The following is a 17,336-nucleotide window of genomic DNA, read 5'->3' as shown; positions in this document are numbered from 1 at the left end:
TCCCTCTTGCAGTAGGCATGAAGTCAGGAAAATACAGGAAAAAAAAATATGAGCCAGCCGACAAGAGGTACAGGAGCCATTTCAGGGGCACTCAGTGGGTACATTCAGCTCTTCCCAGCTATAGAAGATGGCTTACCTCATTCTCCTCTGACTCCTGGACGAAGAAGGCCTCTCCATTGTCTCCCAGCTTCATGTGCAGGTCTACTGGCTCCCCGTTGATTTCTATGTCAACCTGACAAGGGGAAGGGGAAGGACAGGGCTTGGAATCCATAGGAATCCACTCTCCCAGCAGTTCCCTGGCAATAAAGTCACACACAAGACAAGAGGGGAGATCCATCCAAACCACATCTTCCCCGGGAACCTCCTTCCATGCCACCACAGGGATCTCCCAAACCCTCTGAAAACTAGGAGGGCTGCAGACACCAATTTTGTTTGAGAGGATGGAATTCTGCTTGGCAAAAGGAGTTCCCGGTGAGGCCCCTCAACAACTGGGGAGAGAGTGTCCCAGCTCATGGGGACACCTGTCCCCAAGGCTCCTCCCTGACTGAAGACCCGTTTCACTTCCACCTGCCACTTGGTAAATGAGGGACAGAGGTCCTCTCACGTGTAAGTGAGGGACACGGACTCTCCCAAGCAGCCTGCTGAGGACGGTCTAGCTTCAGAGAGGGGGAAAGCGAACCATTCCACAATGCACCAGGACTGTGTGACGACGCAGGCAAATGGCAGGGCTCTCTGCCCCCACCTTCAAGCCAGCCTCTGCGAACTTAGTTTCAGGAAGAACTAGAATGGAGGAGAAAGGAGGGGACCTAAGCAAGTAGGCACCAGTGCTCCCTAGCACGAGCAGCACACACCCCATCTGGAGGGCATCACTTACCACTTTCTCCCTGGAGCGCAGGACTCCCAGCTTCCCAAAGCGCACGTGGAAAGGCGAGCACTGGAAAGAGCCATCCGGCTGCCTCACCACAATGATGTCGATGCATCCTGTCAGGGTGGCTGGGTTCAGGCCCTTGTACAGTTCCTTCACGGTGATCAGCACAGTCTCAGCCAGCTGCCCCACGTAGTTCATGGTCTGAGACTGCAACCAAGGGAAGCGGGGAGAGACTCAGGGGGCTGTGAGGGACCTGTACACCAAGCTGGCCAAGGTAGAAGTCAGCAAGCATTAGAGCCACAAGACTGGATTAGTCTGAACAAGGGAGGTCTATTGAGGGAGGTTAAAATTACCACTGGTAAACAAAAGGAAAATGGAAACAAACTAGTGGCCCAGAATTGCTGTTTTGGAAATTAGGTCCAATTGGTAGACCAAAAACAAACCCAAACAGTGGAAGGGGTGGGCTATTCTGCCCAACACCCACTTTAGGGTTCTAGAGAGTGTGGGGGAGGGGAGATTATAACACAGAGGTGGGAGAAAGGGGTGAGATTCAACATGGCTGCTGCTTTCTGGAAGCTGGGATCCCCCAAAACACTGTCCTGGGCATCCTGACCAGACCATGCCACAAAGAGGGAACCAGTGACACCAGCTTTGGCTAAATCCTTAACACCAGGAATGTGAGTCTTGGGTCCCTGCTCCCTCCCCGTGTGTCATTTCTCTTCCCCACCTTATTTCTTTCCTTTCCCCTCTCTTTTTGCCTTACATTAAGGAGTCTGGCTTAACTGGCCAAAACTGCCCTTTTTGCAACACTGCTGTAAGCACGTGACCAGAGGCAGCTAAAAGCTATGCTCTAAACCAGCGGCTTTCAACCTTTTCTCATTTGTGGACCCCTACAAATATTTAGAGTGGAAATCTTAGGCATAGTCTGCAGATCCCCAGGGGTCCACGGATCACAGGTTGAAAACCACTGCTCTAAACAGCCCCAAGCTGGGTACAAGTTTGTCAGCTCTTGGAGAGGCTAATTGGACCATGTACAATGCCCGCACTTCTTCAGCGGCAAGTTGCAAGTGAGAGTCAGCACTAGAGGGAGAGGCTGTATTTCCTATCTCTGCTGTTCTCTCTCCTTTCGTGTGTGTGTCTTTTGTTTTCAAGGAAACAGGATCAGACTAACAGCAGCTGCTGTTTCTCCCTCACCCCAGGATAGTTATCTTTGAAAGACCAGCAAACAGGGGTTTTTCTCCCTACAAGACCTTACAGCTAGAGGGAAAGGCTATGAGTAAGGCTGAGAGTCAGTCACGGATTCCATGACTTTCTGGGACCTTTATGACTTCTGCACTGGCTGGTGCGGCTGCCTGAGATGCTCGGGTAGCCCCCGGACCAGCCACACCGACTGCTGCTGGGGCAGTCTCGGGCCACTGTTCCCCTCCCCTGCAGCAGGAGTTTGGGTGTGGGAGGGGGCTCAAGGCTGAGGCAGGGGTTGGAGTGTGAGAGGGGGTGAGGGCTCCTGATGGTGCTTACTGTGGGGGGGGGCAGAAAGATGTCCCCCAGAAGTGGCAACATGTTCCAAGGCAGAGGCACAGCCAGGGAGCTCTGCACGCTGCCTCTGCCAGTGGGCACTGTGCCCACAGTTCCCATTGGCCATGGTTCCCAGCCAATGGGAGCTGCTGAGTGGGCGTTCGGGGGGGGGCAGTGCATGGAGCCCCCCTGGCCGTGCCTTCACCCAGGGGCTGTAGGGACATGTAGGCTTCCCCCTACCCCAGAGCACCTGTGGTGCCCCCTGGCCACCCCCTGCCCAAGCGCACCCAAGATTTAGTCAGGGGTATATAGCACAAGTCATTGACAGGTCATGGGCCATGAATGTGTGTTTAAGAACAGCCATACTTGGGTTAGATGGACCTTTGGTCTGACCAGCAGCCGGTCTTCCGACGGTGGCCAATGCCAGGTGCCCCAGAGGGAATGAACAGAACAGGTTATCATCAAGTGATTCATCCCCTGTTGCCCATTCCCAGCTTCTGGCAAACAGAGGCTAGGGACACCATCCCTGCCCATCCTGGCTAATAGCCATTGAGGGACCTATCCTCCATGAATTTATCTAGTTCTTTTTGAACCCTTTTATAGTCACTCACCCTGCTGCTGCCCCCCTCCCCCACCCCGACACCCTCTCCCCTTTTCACCTTAAAAAGGTACTAATAACATTCCCCAAGGGAACTGAACAGGCAACAAGTATAGCTCAATTGCCAGATTGAACTTCCTGCCACACACAGGAGAATCTGTGTATGCTGTAGAGAGAAAGAAAAAGCCAGGCTACCTGTGCCAACCTGAAGCCTAATCTCTCCTTTTGCAAAAGTGCGTCATGACAGCCTGCATTAAGGCAGTAGTTTAAACACCTTTCTTACACAGAATTCCCTGCCAGACTCGTTTACTTAAACTGGGTTTGAATAAAATGACTAGATCAAGAAATAAACTCACTGGCTATGTCAGGGCCTCCTTGAGCCAGGTTAGCAGTTACTTCTTCTGGGTACACAGAATAACTGAACGGTGGGCATTTGAAAACTGTTTTTAACCCCAATAACATATTTTCCTACAATATAAAAAAAGACAGCTGAGTGTGGCTGTGTTGACACAGCCTTGTCACTAAAAGTCAGCATCTGTAAATGCTCTGTCGGCACTTCTGCTGACAAAATACTTCCAGCCCCGAGAGAGCAGCGTTAGCTTTGTCGGCAGGACAGCTCTCCTGCTGACAAAGCCACAGTTCACACTGCCACTTGCATCAGAAAAACTTTTGTCTGGGGATGGGGGGGGAAAGGGATTTTTTAAAGTACCCGAGAAAGACAAAAAGTTAAGTTGTTGCCTCCTCTCTCCCTTCTCCCACCCCCCACTCCCTGCTGTGACCTGTCCATGACTTTTATTAAAAATATCTGTGACTAGAACGTAGCCTTAGCAATGGCGGGATATTGTTCAAATAAAGGCCTATCTATTACATCACAAATGCTTTAACTGTTTTTCCTTCTTTTCCTGTATCTTTAAGAAAAGGTTAACAAGATTTTCTGATGGTGCATTTGCCATAGACCCGAGCAGGCAGTTTGTCCCTCAAACCGTGTTTAGTGTTGTGCAGTGACAGATGACCCCTTGGACTCTCTGGGCCCATGGATTCCATCAAAATGAACCAGCCATTCATACACCCAGGGCACATACAAGTGCCTTCTGTAAGGAAATCTCTCACTTTACAACCATTTGTGCAGCCTCCCCTCCCCTCCCGGGGTAAGTAAATATTATCCCCATTGTATTAATGGGAGAGTGGAGGCAGAGAGGTTAAAGGGGCTTGGTCAAGGCCACACAGCGAGTCCATGACAAAGCCACAATCAGAGTCCAGACCTCTGGTTTCCCAGTCCTGTGTTCCAACATGCTTCCGTACTGACCCATACCGCTTACAGACCAGAGAGGTGTTTCCAAAGGGGAAAAAAGTGCCTTCTACTTTGTGATCAGTCAAAAGAAGCCCCTGTCCACACTCTTTATCAGAGAATAAGCTAGTCTCCTCCCTGCCACCTAGGTCTTCAGATCATTCCCTGCTGCAGGGGCTCTCCTTGTAGGCCAGAGTCCTTGCCAGTGGCAAGCGCACACCCTGTGGAGGGGAACAGGATATACAGATGAACGCCCAAGGCGAAGGAAGTGCTCCCCGTGATAAACACAGAGACACAATCTAGCAGAAACCAAGCCATGGCTCCTTGACACTAATGTGATCAGCACAAAAGAACTAGGCCAACTAGAGTTAAAGCTTCTCATGAGACATCCTAATAATTCAAGAAACTGCCACTCAGCATTGACAGTTTGCTGCCACTGCTTAACTTACAGGTCAGCTATTCTGCAAGAATTCTTTACTTAGGTCAGAATTCTCCTCTCACTCCTGCATGGCAGATCTCAGCTCTGATCCTATGCTTTTCTTTTGGGAGACCCAGGCCTATAATGAGAGCAGAAGAGAGAACCACTGTGCAGATCTGAGGAGAGATTTTTTGCCCTCTCTTTTTAGCTATGTAATATCACCTGGGTGGCTACAGAGCACACTGCATGGGTGTGGCCTTTAGCTTGTTGGGAAGTGACATTCCTGGGTTGACTGACATGGCTGTTTTGTAACCTGGCTTCCCACTCCTATCTGCACATGCTGCATTTAAGCTTCACTGGATTGCCTTTGAAGTCAATGGAAAGGCTCCAGTTAACTTCAGTGGAAGGTGAACCATACCCCTTATGAACACAGTATGTGGGGCATGTCTCTTTGGGAAGACAGAGGAACCTCGGCATGGGAAAAGCAACATACTGCCAATCACAAAACATTCAAAACTCATGAGCCACACCCCAAGATCATGAATTAAAAGGGGTTCTTATTTACCTTCTGGTTTGAGCCTTTAAAGGGTTACATTTTCAAGCTTTCCCTGCAACTGTGAGGGCTAAACATTTGATTTAAGAATAAAATAAATAAATAAAAATTTGAGATTCTCACACATCTCCAGGAGCCAGGGCTTTAAAGAAGGCAACAGATATCACAAGAGTAGGAATAAAATAGTGAGAATGGTCAATTCTGAGCTCGCATGCATTCTCTCTACTCCTGGAGGGTCTGCCACCATGCAAACCAGTGTCACCACATTTCTCTGCAGAATTCTTGGTCATTCTCATTAATGGGTTACAGTTATCACCCTATCGCTGCACTCTTGTTTCAAAAGCAGTCAGGTGTTATTTTGCAATTGAATGTTAATCGGTATGAGCCATTTCATTTTTACATGGATTAGCATTTGCCATCCCAGAGGACTTTAATCCCATAATGAAGTTATCAGCAGTCACTTTGTAACGTGTGATCTTATTGGACACCCTGGCAGATGGCCTTCTGCACCATGCACTTAGCTGTCCAAACTGGAAGAAGAGGCCATGGAAGAGAGGCAGAAGACTTCAAGAGTAACACTATAATGAACAACAGAAGTCTTTGCACTTTACACCCATTAAAGACCAAATCCCAATCACTCTGATTTGGAACCATTTCACAGCCACTACGTACAGGTGTAGATGAATCTCCAGTAGAGCAGAAATTGTTAATACTTTCCCAATTAAGCAACAGCCGTTGCCATTCACCATCATGTGGCTCCCGGGGGTATATCCCAGAGAAGCAGTCATTCTGATTAAGTGGAATAGACTGTGCTGTAAGTAATGAGCAGTTAAGGGCTATTTAGTTGCAGGTTGGCAGAGGACTCAGACAGCTTTGGAAGGCCACTTTCATTAGGCACTAACGCACCCCAATCACACAGCTTTTGGTTTTCATTAGCAAGGACATTTGGAAGGAAACCCTGCTTGGCCCATAATCTGTGTGTCTAGTTCACATGCTCCAGCTGATCATTCCCAAAAGGAGGTTAATCCTCTTTGCCACACAGCAGGATGCCAAGATGCTGAGGATGTCACAGAGCCTTGCAATTTGCATGGTACGCACTGTGGTTTTGTATCAAGCGCTGGGACTTTGCGATGATACAAGTGTGATGCACTGGCATGCGGAGATTCCATGGCATACCATACGCAGCCCCCACAGAGCCGGTCACAGGAAGTAGTAACATCTCCTCCTGGCTAGCACATGGAATCCCGGCTAGCACATGGAATCCCAGCAGAAACCTCTTGCTGAGCAAGGCACGAGAGCTGGCCATTCAGCCTGGCCTCCATTTGGAGTAGTAGTAGTGGGGGACAGCCAGTACCCAGGGAGTTACAAGAGTCTGATTTCTTCCACAACTTCCCTGGGCTCCCAGAAGGCCTTACAAAGTCTCCCAGGAGCCACCACTTCAGGAAGCTGCGCCAGGGCCTATGGGATAGGTACCCTGGGGCAATGAGACTGAATAGGCATAGGACAGCCCCCAAGTAGACACAGGGTAAAAGCGCAAGCAAAGCTGCCTGACTAGTGGGAACACGCTGCAGGGCTGATACTAGCACCCATGTTGTCTCACCAGCTCAGTTCTCTGTGTAGATGCAGCCATGGACCAGAGACCAAGGCTATGGCCACTGTTCATGGACTGCGTTAAGAGGGCTAGCAGTGGAGGCCACATCATCTCTGTTAACCTCTTCTGGTAACAATAAGATGGGGACAGGAATCTCTCCTGACAGATACAGTTCCTGGAACTAAGACCTTGTAGTGCGTCTCCCCTGTCCCGTCAGGCTTTCACAGCCCTTCCCTCCCACCCACTCCTCAGCTGGGAAACTAACAGGTTGAGACCGTGGTGGGTGGGAGACTGTTTCCAGGCTTACTCACCAAGCCCCTGTAATAGTTAGAGGAAAGCAGTTGGTACAAGATGGCAGAGCCCAGCTGGCAATGCTGGGTGAAAACAAGCACTGAGGCAGGGAGAGATTAAGCATTGTCTCTGTTAAGCTGAGCGAATGGCAGACCCCAGAATGGAACCCAGGAGCCCTGGCTGCTAGCCCTCTGCTCTAGCTACTAGGCAACCCTACCTCTTGGGAACACAGGCATACAATCTTAGGTCTGCTGGCCCAGGCAGCATGGTCAAACGGTTGTTCTGGACATGAGCCAGAAAGCCAGTTTGGTAGCAGCAAGTGCTCCCGTGCTACACAAGCCCCCCCCCCGGTTCAAATCCCACTTACCCTCCTAGCTAGGAAGGACGGCCAGTGTGCCAAGGCCACAGTACTCACAGCCTGATTAGCTCCAAGGGAGAACAGACTTCAGGTTACCCTGCATCAGCCCCCAATGGCTGCCTGAAGCAGCCTGAAACCAGACTCTAGAGGAGAGGTCAAGATTTCAGATGGTTTCCTCCGGCTGCCATACAGGCCCTGGATCCCATCTCTACATGTCACCCTCATCCCAGGGCCCCCCCCTTCCCCAACTTTGGACATTTGCATGACAGGAGGCAGAGCTAGGAGATAGCTCACAAATCCTGCAGATGAGAGATTTAAAGCCACCTCCCATTTGTCCAGCAAGCCAGCCAATGCAACACAGCCTCAGTGGACGGTGGGACTCCCAGCAGAGACCTTGAGAGCGGACGCTGTGGGGGAAAGAGGATTCCTTACCCAGATGGAAGGGGACAGCTGAGCACCATCAGATGCTGCCTCTTCCCCAAAACAGGCACGACCTTCCCGATATGCTTCACACAGAGTCATATCGCTCTGGCTGCCAGACATCCCTCAAATTGGTCCAGCAGGGACATCCACATCAAACCCCACAATCCCAGCCCCATGTCCCCCTGCACTCTCCACCCAAAGGGGTAACAAAATCCTAAGGGTTTGTTTTGCTGCTGTGCAACCCAGAGCAAATGTCCTGGCTGGGTCCAGAAGCTTCAGTGCCTGTCAGCTCTGTGCTGTGCTCACTGTGCTGGGAAGAGGGTCATGGGCCATCCCCTTGCTGCACCAGCCTGCTGAGCCCAGCTTTCTCCAGTGCTGTTTAATTGGCAGCAGTGCCACCAATCCCCCAGCCACTGGGCAGGAGACACCCGATCTTCCCTCTGTGTCCTCTGCTTCACACCCAGCCAGCCTCCTTGGTTCCCAGGACAGCACATACAAGGGGCACAGAGCTGGATTTTCCCTGGGGGAGCACAGTACAGCACACTGTACAGGAGTGCACTGGGCCTGAGCACACCCTGGACTCAGACTGCGAGACACTAACAGGGTTTTATGTTTACTTGGTCACGGGAAGGGGGTAGCAGAGGAAGAAACGTGACCACTTCAGTTTAACCCACTTTCCACTCACGGAGTACCTGGCAGGCCCAAGGCGGCCCAGTGGTGAGGGAACTTAATCAGAGCTCCAGAGGACATAAGTTTAAGGGCACTGCTGAGCAGAAACTCATCCAAGCAGGCTCCAGCCTAGCATTAACAAGGCACTATGGCAAGGACGCTTACAGGGCCTTTCAACGCCTTCATTCCAGAAACCTTGTACTGCCCCCCCTCGGCTACCGCTCCACATCTCTGCCGTATCCTAGAGGGCCAGATGCCAGCTCACTGCAGCTCCTCAATCACTGGCTCAGTCTCATCACACAGCCCTGGAGAGACAGGACGAGACCCAACCCCCCCTTCCTGGTCAGGGAAACTAATCCCTAGTCCAGTGGTTCTCAAACTTTTGTACTAGTGACCCCTTTCACACAGCAAGCCTCTGAGTGAGACACCCCCCCCATAAATTAAAAACAGTGTTAAATATATTTAACACCATTATAAATGCTGTCTGCAAAGCTGGGTTTGGGGTGGAGGCTGACAGCTCGCAACCCCCATGTAATAACCACACGACCCCCTGAGAGGTCCCGACCCCCAGTTTGAGAACCCCTGCCTTAATCCTTAGCTAGCAGGGGTCTAGTCATCTGTGCTCCGCCACTAGGGGGCAACATCACACAGTCCACCCACCATATTCATGTTCCTCCAAAACCAGTCACAGGCTTCCAAGGCATTTGCTATGGGGCTGAGGGCAGGGGGAATTTCACTCTGGAGCGTGATCGTGTCACCCCCTCTTTTCCAGAGGAAGCAACTAGCGCGCAAGAGCAGGCCAGGGGCTGGGCAGGAGATCTCTGCCAGAACCCCACAGGGCGCTACCACATCCACACCCCACGCATGGCTCATTTATAACAAGACAGTGTACTTCAGCCTTCGGGACCCAGGTAATGGGTGGGGGGAGGGGAAGGGGACGCTTTGTCAATCCCAGGACCCAATTCCTACCTGATTGGTCAGCCTGGGGGCGGGGGGGACAGGAGAGCCAGGGGAAGATACAAAGGGAGCATCCCATGGAGCCTGGGTCATTCAGATAGCTCAGTCTTTTCTGTGATAAGGAAGGCAGCCAGTCACCCCTCCTTGCTCCCCAGCTTGTGCCCTAAGGGGCTCATCCTACTCCCCCAAGCTGTAGAGAGAAGCAATACAAACCTCTGCCCCCTGAACTACCCCTGCTACTTCCTTAGTGCTCCTGCAGGAGGCAGGAAGTGTTTGCAAGCAGTCACTGGGCCCAGCACCAGCACCTACACTTAACACAGCACCACCTGTCAAACAAACACCCATATGCCTGCAACAGCCTCACAATTTCTCGTCACCATGTGGTTGCCCATTTACCATGGGGCATTGCCAGAACAGACACATTAAAGATTGCAAGGCACTGTGATAGTATACACGTACTAAGAGCCAGGATTTTCCAAAGCATCTATTGATTTGGCTGCCCAGCTTGAAATGGCTTTGAAGATCCAGTGTTCAGAAAGAACACCTACCCTCTGAAAAAATCAGGTTCCATTAAGGGGTCTCAGGTTGGGCTCCCAACAAGTCTTGTCCAGTGTCCATGCTCTAGATGGCTGTCGGGCCAAGGGCATAAACTGGATGCAGTCTAGTTCAATACAATCAGAGTGGCATGAGCTCTTCATTAGGAAGGCTGAAAGCTTTTCATCAATTGGGTTTTCAACTAACCTGAGTTTGTCCACAAGTGTCTGCTTTCCACTGAAAACTTGCAGCCAAGGTGCCTCAGAGCAGTTGTAGTCTAGCTGGGAATCCCAGCCCATGGAGGGGAATAGGATGTGAGGCAACCAAACTACATCTCCCAAGAGGGTTGACCATGTTGCATCATGGGAGATGTAGTTCAACCAGGAAGCTTTGCCTAGTAAGGAGAATGGGAGCTTGACCCAAACTACAATTTCCCTGAGGCAAAGTGAGAGCATTTTCAAACCCACATTCTTTCCCTCTCTTAAATTGGGGGGGGGGGGGGAAGACTCTGCAGAAAATATTAAAACAAAAAACCACATGGCACAGCTCTAGTTTACATTAGGTGCAAAAAGTTGTTGACTATGTGTAGGGCTCTACCAAAATTTCCGGCCATGAAAGACTCATCATGGACTATGTAATCTGGTCTTTTGTGTGCTTTTACCCTAGACTAACAGCTTTCACAGGTGAAACCAGCATTTCTCAAATTGGGAGTCCTGACCCAAATTGTTTTGGGGACATGGGTCGCAAGGTTCTTTTAGGGGGTTTGTGGTATTACTATCCTTACTTCTGTGCTGCCTTCAGAGCTGGCGGCTCCAGAGCAGTGGCTGTTAGCCAGGCGCCCCACCAGTAGCAGTGCAGAAGTAAGGAGGCAATACCATACCATGCCACCCTTACTTCTGTGCTGTTGCTGGCGCCAGCTCTGCTCTCGAGCAGAAGGTAGCAGTACTGCAACACCCTCTACAATAACCTTGCAACCCCCTGCCTCCCCCCCCCCCACACACACACACCCCTTTTTGGGTCAGGACCCTTACAATTACAACTCTGAAATTTCAGATTTAAATAGCTGAAATCATGAAATTTACAATTTTTAAATGCCCATGAAATTGATCAAAACGGACCCTGAATTTGATAGGGCCCTAACTACGTGGATTGTCCCCTGGCTTTTGAAGGAACTGAAGTACCTACATACTTATCATCCTGCCCCCTCAGGTACACAGGGCGTCCACCAGTTTTGCCCATTTATTTTGGTCTTGTGCTAGTCTGTTCGTGCTTCCAAGCGTCATGTTGACAGATTCAGTTTCTTCCTCTCTTTCTACACAACATTTCTCTCATAGGACTTACGGTCAGAAGGGACCATTATGATCATCTAGTCTGACCTCCTGCACAACGCAAGCCACAGAATCTCACCCACCCACTCCTGTAACAAAGCCCTAACCTATGTCTGAGTTATTGAAGTCCTCAAATCGTGGTTTAAAGACCTCAAGGTGCAGAGAATCCTCCAGCAAGTGACCCATGCCCCATGCTGCAGAGGAAGGCGAAAAACCTCCAGGGCCTCTGCCAATCTTCCCTGGAGGAAAATTCCTTCCTGACGCCAAATATGGTGACCAGTTAAACCCTGAGCATGTGGGCAAGACTCACTAGCCAGCACCCAGGAAAGAATTCTCTGTAGTAACTCAGATCCCACCCCATCTAACATCCCATCACAGACCATTGGGCATATTTACCTGCTAATAACCAAAGATCAATTAATTGCCAAAATTAGGCGATCCCATTACACCATCCCCTCCATAAACTTAACAAGCTCTAGGTCGGCCTCTCTTTCGAGGCAGTGTTCATGTTATCTCTTGACGTGGAAGTCATGTTGGTGGCCTACCTAAAGCACATTCTAAATACGTCCCATTGTGAAGTTGTCACAAGCATAAGCGTAGTGTAAAAAGCTGAGGCTAAGTAAGGCGTGGGGGAGGGGGGGAGGGGAAGGGTCAGGAGAGAAGACAGCACTTACTCAGCAGTTTTCTTCTTCACAGCACCCAGACAGACACAGAGTGGTTGAAAAACAGAAGTGTGGGTAGAGCATAAGCAAGAGAGTTAAGTGGGGACAGAATCTGGGAGCTGCATAAAGGTGAGGAGAGGTATGAGATTCAGTGAACAGACATGATGGAGGTGATTGCAACATTCAAAGCAGGACATAACATGAGCTTGGAGTGGAATCAAACTACAGGAAGAATGAATTTTGGAAATACTCAAAAGTAGCTACCAGATCTGCTGTGTGGGCTAACTGACCGTGTACAGGGCTGAGACTCCAGAGCTGAGCGGTTTTTTAGTTCACTGGCCAAGAAAAAAAAAAAACTAAAACAAAAACAAAAAACTACACCCCCTCTTACAAAAAAGTTGTTTTTGGACAAACAAAACATTTCATTTAACTGAAATGAACTCTTTGGTGAGGTTTTGTTCCTTTTTTTTGTTTTTAGTTTTTAAACACTTTAAAACCAAATCTAGCTACATTTTGAAACATTTTGTGTTGAAAGTCTCAAAATAAAACAACTTATTTTATTTATTTGCCAAAGCTATTTGCCAAATCCCATCTGAATTCAGTAGTTTTGTTAGATCCAATCTGATTTTTCTGGTGAATAAACTGTTTGTGTGAAATAGTAGTTCTCAACCAATTTACCATTGTAGACTGCATATGCAGCTCTCTCTTTTTACACACACACACAAAATTTAGTATGTGTTATATGACAGCAATACAAGTCAAATTGATTTAGTACCTTTCATTTCAACACCAGCAAATGTCTACCAAGAGGATTTTAAATTAGCAAAATACATCAGAACATTTAAGTGCTGAAATGAATTAATTGACAATACGGGTGGCATAGCATGGCATATTGTGCTCTCCAGGCACTCAGCCCAGCTGCGCTGCCAGCAGCAGCACGGAGGTGAAAGTGTCTGCGAATCCAGCCTGCAAAGATGGGGAGCCCTGCTTGGTGCAGGGTATCCCCCAGCCCAGGGCTACCCTCCCATGCACCCAGCTTCCCTATCCAGGGACAATGCACCAGTATCTAGACCCCATCCAGGGACTCTCCCCGGCCACCTGTCCCCTCACCTAGAGTCTGTTCCCCATACACCAGCTGGACCCTCTCCCTGTGCCCACTGCTCTCCTACCTCGGCTGCACATTGCTCAGCAGTGCAGCCCCCCTGCCACTGCGATCCTAGGGCCAGGAAGCCTGCTCCAACCAGGGTCACTTGTCCCAGGATCCTGTGGAGTGGGGGACCGCATTGAGCACCCTGGCCTCCTGCCGATGCTGCCAGACACAATCCTGCCAGAGAGAAGGTGCTGATGCGGGGCCTGATCCTACACTGCCCCATTTTTGCACCTCCTCCCCACACTAGCTCTGTGTCTGGGGCAGGTGCCCTTCCTGCCCCACCCTAGTCAGTCCTGAGAATGTCACATGGGCCACAGCTGTGCACTGATTGGGCCACAGGTTGAGAACCACTGGTCTGAGTGGAACAGGGTGAAATGTTTCAGGAGACTTGGGTTCTATTCCCTGCTCTGCCAATAAGCTGCTGTGTGACTTCTCACAAGTCACTTCATCTTTCTGGTTCCCCTCTCACGCTGAATCTCTCGTCTGTTTAGATTGGGCACTCTTCTGGACAGGGACTGTCTCACTATGGATGTGTGCAGCACCTGGCTTAATGGGGTTCCAGTCCCAGTCAGGGCCCCTACCTGCTTCTGTAAAACAATTTTATTTTGAACAAGTGCAATCTAATACAAGTGCTGCAAATCCTACCTCGACACCTCAACATGGCGCAGCAGTGACCCTGGCTGTTCAACAGCGATGGCAGCGGAGTGCATTCTCCAGCAGGTCTAACCAGGCTATCAAGGTGTCGGACTGTCAGCCCCGTGAGGGGGTTGCTTCCTCCATGGAGGGGGTCTATAATCCTTCTTTCTGAGGCTGTAAGCTAGCTAAGTTGAGGAGGTAAACACGCCACTGACAGCCCAGCCAGCGGGTGGCTAAAAACAATGGCTAAAACATGGAAAACCAAGTCTCAGTTCTCGGCACGTTCCTTGAGCTCCACTCCGGAGGCAGTGAGGCATTCAAACAATGAGAGGCTGCAAAGAATCTCAGGTAACAGGTCGCCAAAAGGCAGCTATACCCAAGTGATATCCATGAGATCAGAAACGGCAACATGGTCGGCCTCCAAAGAAGTGGGGTGATTTCCTAACAAGGAGATATGGACAAGCATGGCGAAGGATGACCAGAGCGAGAGAAGATTGGAAGATGCGTTGTGATCGGTTCAGTCTCAACTGATGAAGGACCAACAGTCTACGCTACACAGTCTACACAATCTAATGAGGGCCTGGCTGCATGGAAGGGACAAGTCAGGAGGTCAGAGGCTGCAGACTTTAGTGGCAGAAGACACAGCATTTGCAGTGAGAAGATTTGGAAGGAAGATAAGGAAGTGAAACCACTTGAGATGAAGGAGCATAACCAAGGGGCAGAATGTGTCTCAGCAGAGCTAAAACAATGGCCAATGGCTATCACTGGAGAATGGACTTTGGACCTCTCCAGCCAACTCATTAGCTTGAGCTAGAGGACTATGTTTACTAACTGGCAGCTATAGCAGACTCTTAACCTCTGTGGATGGCGGAAGGGAGGAGAACAATGGGTGGCATAGACTAGTTACCTCCCTTTCAAAGCCACACTTTTTCCTTGCCCCGTCCCCCAGCCAACTCTGCTCCAGAAGGAGATTGGAACCGGAGAAGCAAATTTAGGAATCAGCAGCAGAGGCACTAGCTGAATCCAGTGGCTCCCTCAAGGAGGATACATAGAGGCAAGGAGGGATTCTAGGTAGCATTCAGTGGATTACCTGTCTCTAATGAGACCTGCAAAAAAACCAAGCCATTTCCTACAGCATCACAGAAAATCCACTCTCTGTATAGGCATTAGCTGGGGTCAGAAAGCACTTTGAGGCCAATATCATTAACCCTTTTACTCCCCCAAGAGCTGTAGCTGCAACCCACAGTAATTCAGCAGTGAAGGGCTTAACTGGGGGTTTCAGACAAGCTATGTTGACAAATAAAAGGAGTGTGTGGGAGAGGGAAAGTCCGAGTACAAACAGAAAAATAACCCCAAGTTGAAGCAGAAAGCATCTTCCCCTTACTTCCACTGATCCTAAGCCAGGCACTCCTACCCCGGCTCCCCACACTGCCCAGAGTACCTCAGCGCAGCCCCAGATGGGAATTCACAGCTGCCTGGAGCCTCTCCCTGAAGCACAATGGTTCTGACCACCACTGATTCAGGAGTCACATTTCAACCCCCCAGATTTGATCACTGAAAACCAGGGGTTTGGTGCTGCCTATCAGAGAGGTAAAGTTCAGACTTGGGGTCAGGATGATCTCTTCATACAGCAAATGCCACATGCTGCTTATAGACCTCTGTGAGCCCCACATTCAGAGGCAGTGAGAAGTGAGTGTGTTTCAACCTTAGCCCCCCCCCACCTTCTCCAGAGGCTTCATGCTGAATTCACCAAGTCTGTTGGGAGTAACAAAAAGTCCTCCTCTCTCTAGCCTCTCAAAATCCTCAGGCCAGCCCCAAACATTGGAGTCCCATCACAGTGGGCAGGAGTCAATTGTTTCTGGAAAGGGGTGTGTGTTTAAAAAACAAACAAGGAAAGAAACAAACCTCTCCCACCCCCCCACCCCCATCATCAAGTCCACCCAAATAATGCCAAGGCAAACTCAGCAGAGAGAGAGAGAGAGAGATGAGGGGGAGGAGTCAGAGTCTGGGGGCCTAAAACCTGGCTGACTTGTAACCCCACCCTTAAAAACTTAAGGCAACAGCTTGACAGCTCCTCAGCAACCAGGATGTGGGTTGCAACTAAGTTTCCCCTTTCCAAAGCCCACAAGCCGGGTGTCACACAGCACTTCTGCCACAGCAATTTAAGTAGTATGACCAGATGTCCCGATTTTATATGGACAGTCCCAATTTTGGGGTCTTTTTCTTATATAGGCTCCTATTACCTCCCACCCCATCCCAATTTTTCACATTTGCTGTCTGGTCACCCTACATTTAAGAGCCCAGCTTTATAGCTAGAAGGATCTCCCAGGATAAGCCAACTACTACCTGTACTTTGCTAGAATGCCCCCAGTTTAGCAGACCTTTAGCTCCATAACTGCCCAACAGTTAGAGGGGGAACTGGAAGAGGGAAGTAGGGGAAAAGAGACAAAATGTCATTTCCCTTGACTATCAGTGAAATTGATTAATGCTTTGCACAAGTGCTATTGCCTTATGGAAGTTGCTGCTCCCCCAGCTATTCTGTATACCCCTTCCACAGCAAGATTCCTTCTTCCTCCCGTTACCCAGCCCAAGATATTCACACACTAGAAATCTTTTCTTTTTACACTCTGCCAAGATGACCAGGACAGCATTACCCAAACATACAGCTTTGTCTGATCACTTCCTTAGTCCCCGCCATACCTTGACAGCTGCTTAGCTTCAGTGGGCTGCTCCTGGACTTTGAAACAGACACACTCTTAAAACGCCAGCTGGCTGCTGCCTACATAGGAACATTTTCTTTCTACTTCTCTTAGCTCCACCTCTTTACCTGAAACTTCCTGCTTCCCTCTTACCTGAGCCAGGGCGGAGCCTAAACAGTGTCAGGTCACCACTGATCTGCCTCATCTTAAGCCTATCAGAGCTTTAGGAGAACCAGAGACAGGTCCTCATTGAACCAGACAGCTGACAGCAAACATGAATGGCTGCAGCTGTGGGTCACTTCAGCCCTGCCCATTTTTGCATACTCTGGCAGCTCCAGGCACTTGTCAGACCTGCCAGATGTCACTCATTTGTAGGAAGACTTCTTCCTGTTTCATTCATTTGCAGGCAGGTGCGGTGCCTCATCCAAAGAAGGATTTTGCAATGTCCTTGCAGTGATACACTTAGGGCTAGACTTTCCAAAAAAGCCATCTCACCTCAATTACTGGGAAGATTTTCCAGAGGGTGGGGTGCTGAGCTCTACGGAGAATCTTGGCTGTTGGGTCATAATGGAAGGTGCTGGGAACTCACCTGTTTGAAAAATCCAGCCCTGGGGGTGCTGAGTTTTCTGGAAGCTCTAGCCCTTAATGTAGGAGCAACATTTTATAATCGTACCATACAAATTAATGTATAATTTGATTTTATTTTATTAGTTATTTTTTTAAATAGCAAAAAAATAAATTTTTGTTGGGATTTTGTTTTTTTATAAGCATTATAAGTTGGGCTTTTTTAGTTTTTTG

The 17,336-nt window shown here is 49.5% G+C and overlaps 1 protein-coding gene across 4 annotated transcripts in view; it reads right to left on the bottom strand.

Annotated features, from left to right (window-relative positions):
* The window catches only part of LPIN3 (lipin 3), a 47,635-nt gene that overhangs the window by 17,347 nt on the left and 12,952 nt on the right, over positions 1 to 17,336 (bottom strand). The window contains exons 1-3 of one of the 4 annotated variants that reach the window (XM_039497731.1): positions 16,692 to 16,820; positions 875 to 1,075; positions 137 to 232 (exon numbers count right to left, since the gene is read on the bottom strand). In XM_039497731.1, coding sequence (XP_039353665.1) covers positions 137 to 232; positions 875 to 1,066 — 288 coding nt within the window. In that variant the 5' untranslated portion in view covers positions 1,067 to 1,075; positions 16,692 to 16,820. The other 3 variants (XM_039497730.1, XM_039497732.1, XM_039497733.1) reach the window with 3 other exon arrangements.

Source organism: Mauremys reevesii, linkage group 13 (assembly GCF_016161935.1).
Source record: "Mauremys reevesii isolate NIE-2019 linkage group 13, ASM1616193v1, whole genome shotgun sequence".
Lineage (NCBI taxonomy): Eukaryota > Metazoa > Chordata > Testudines > Geoemydidae > Mauremys > Mauremys reevesii.
The sequence above is the reverse complement of the archived record's forward strand: the minus strand, read 5'-3'. Positions and strand labels throughout refer to the sequence as shown.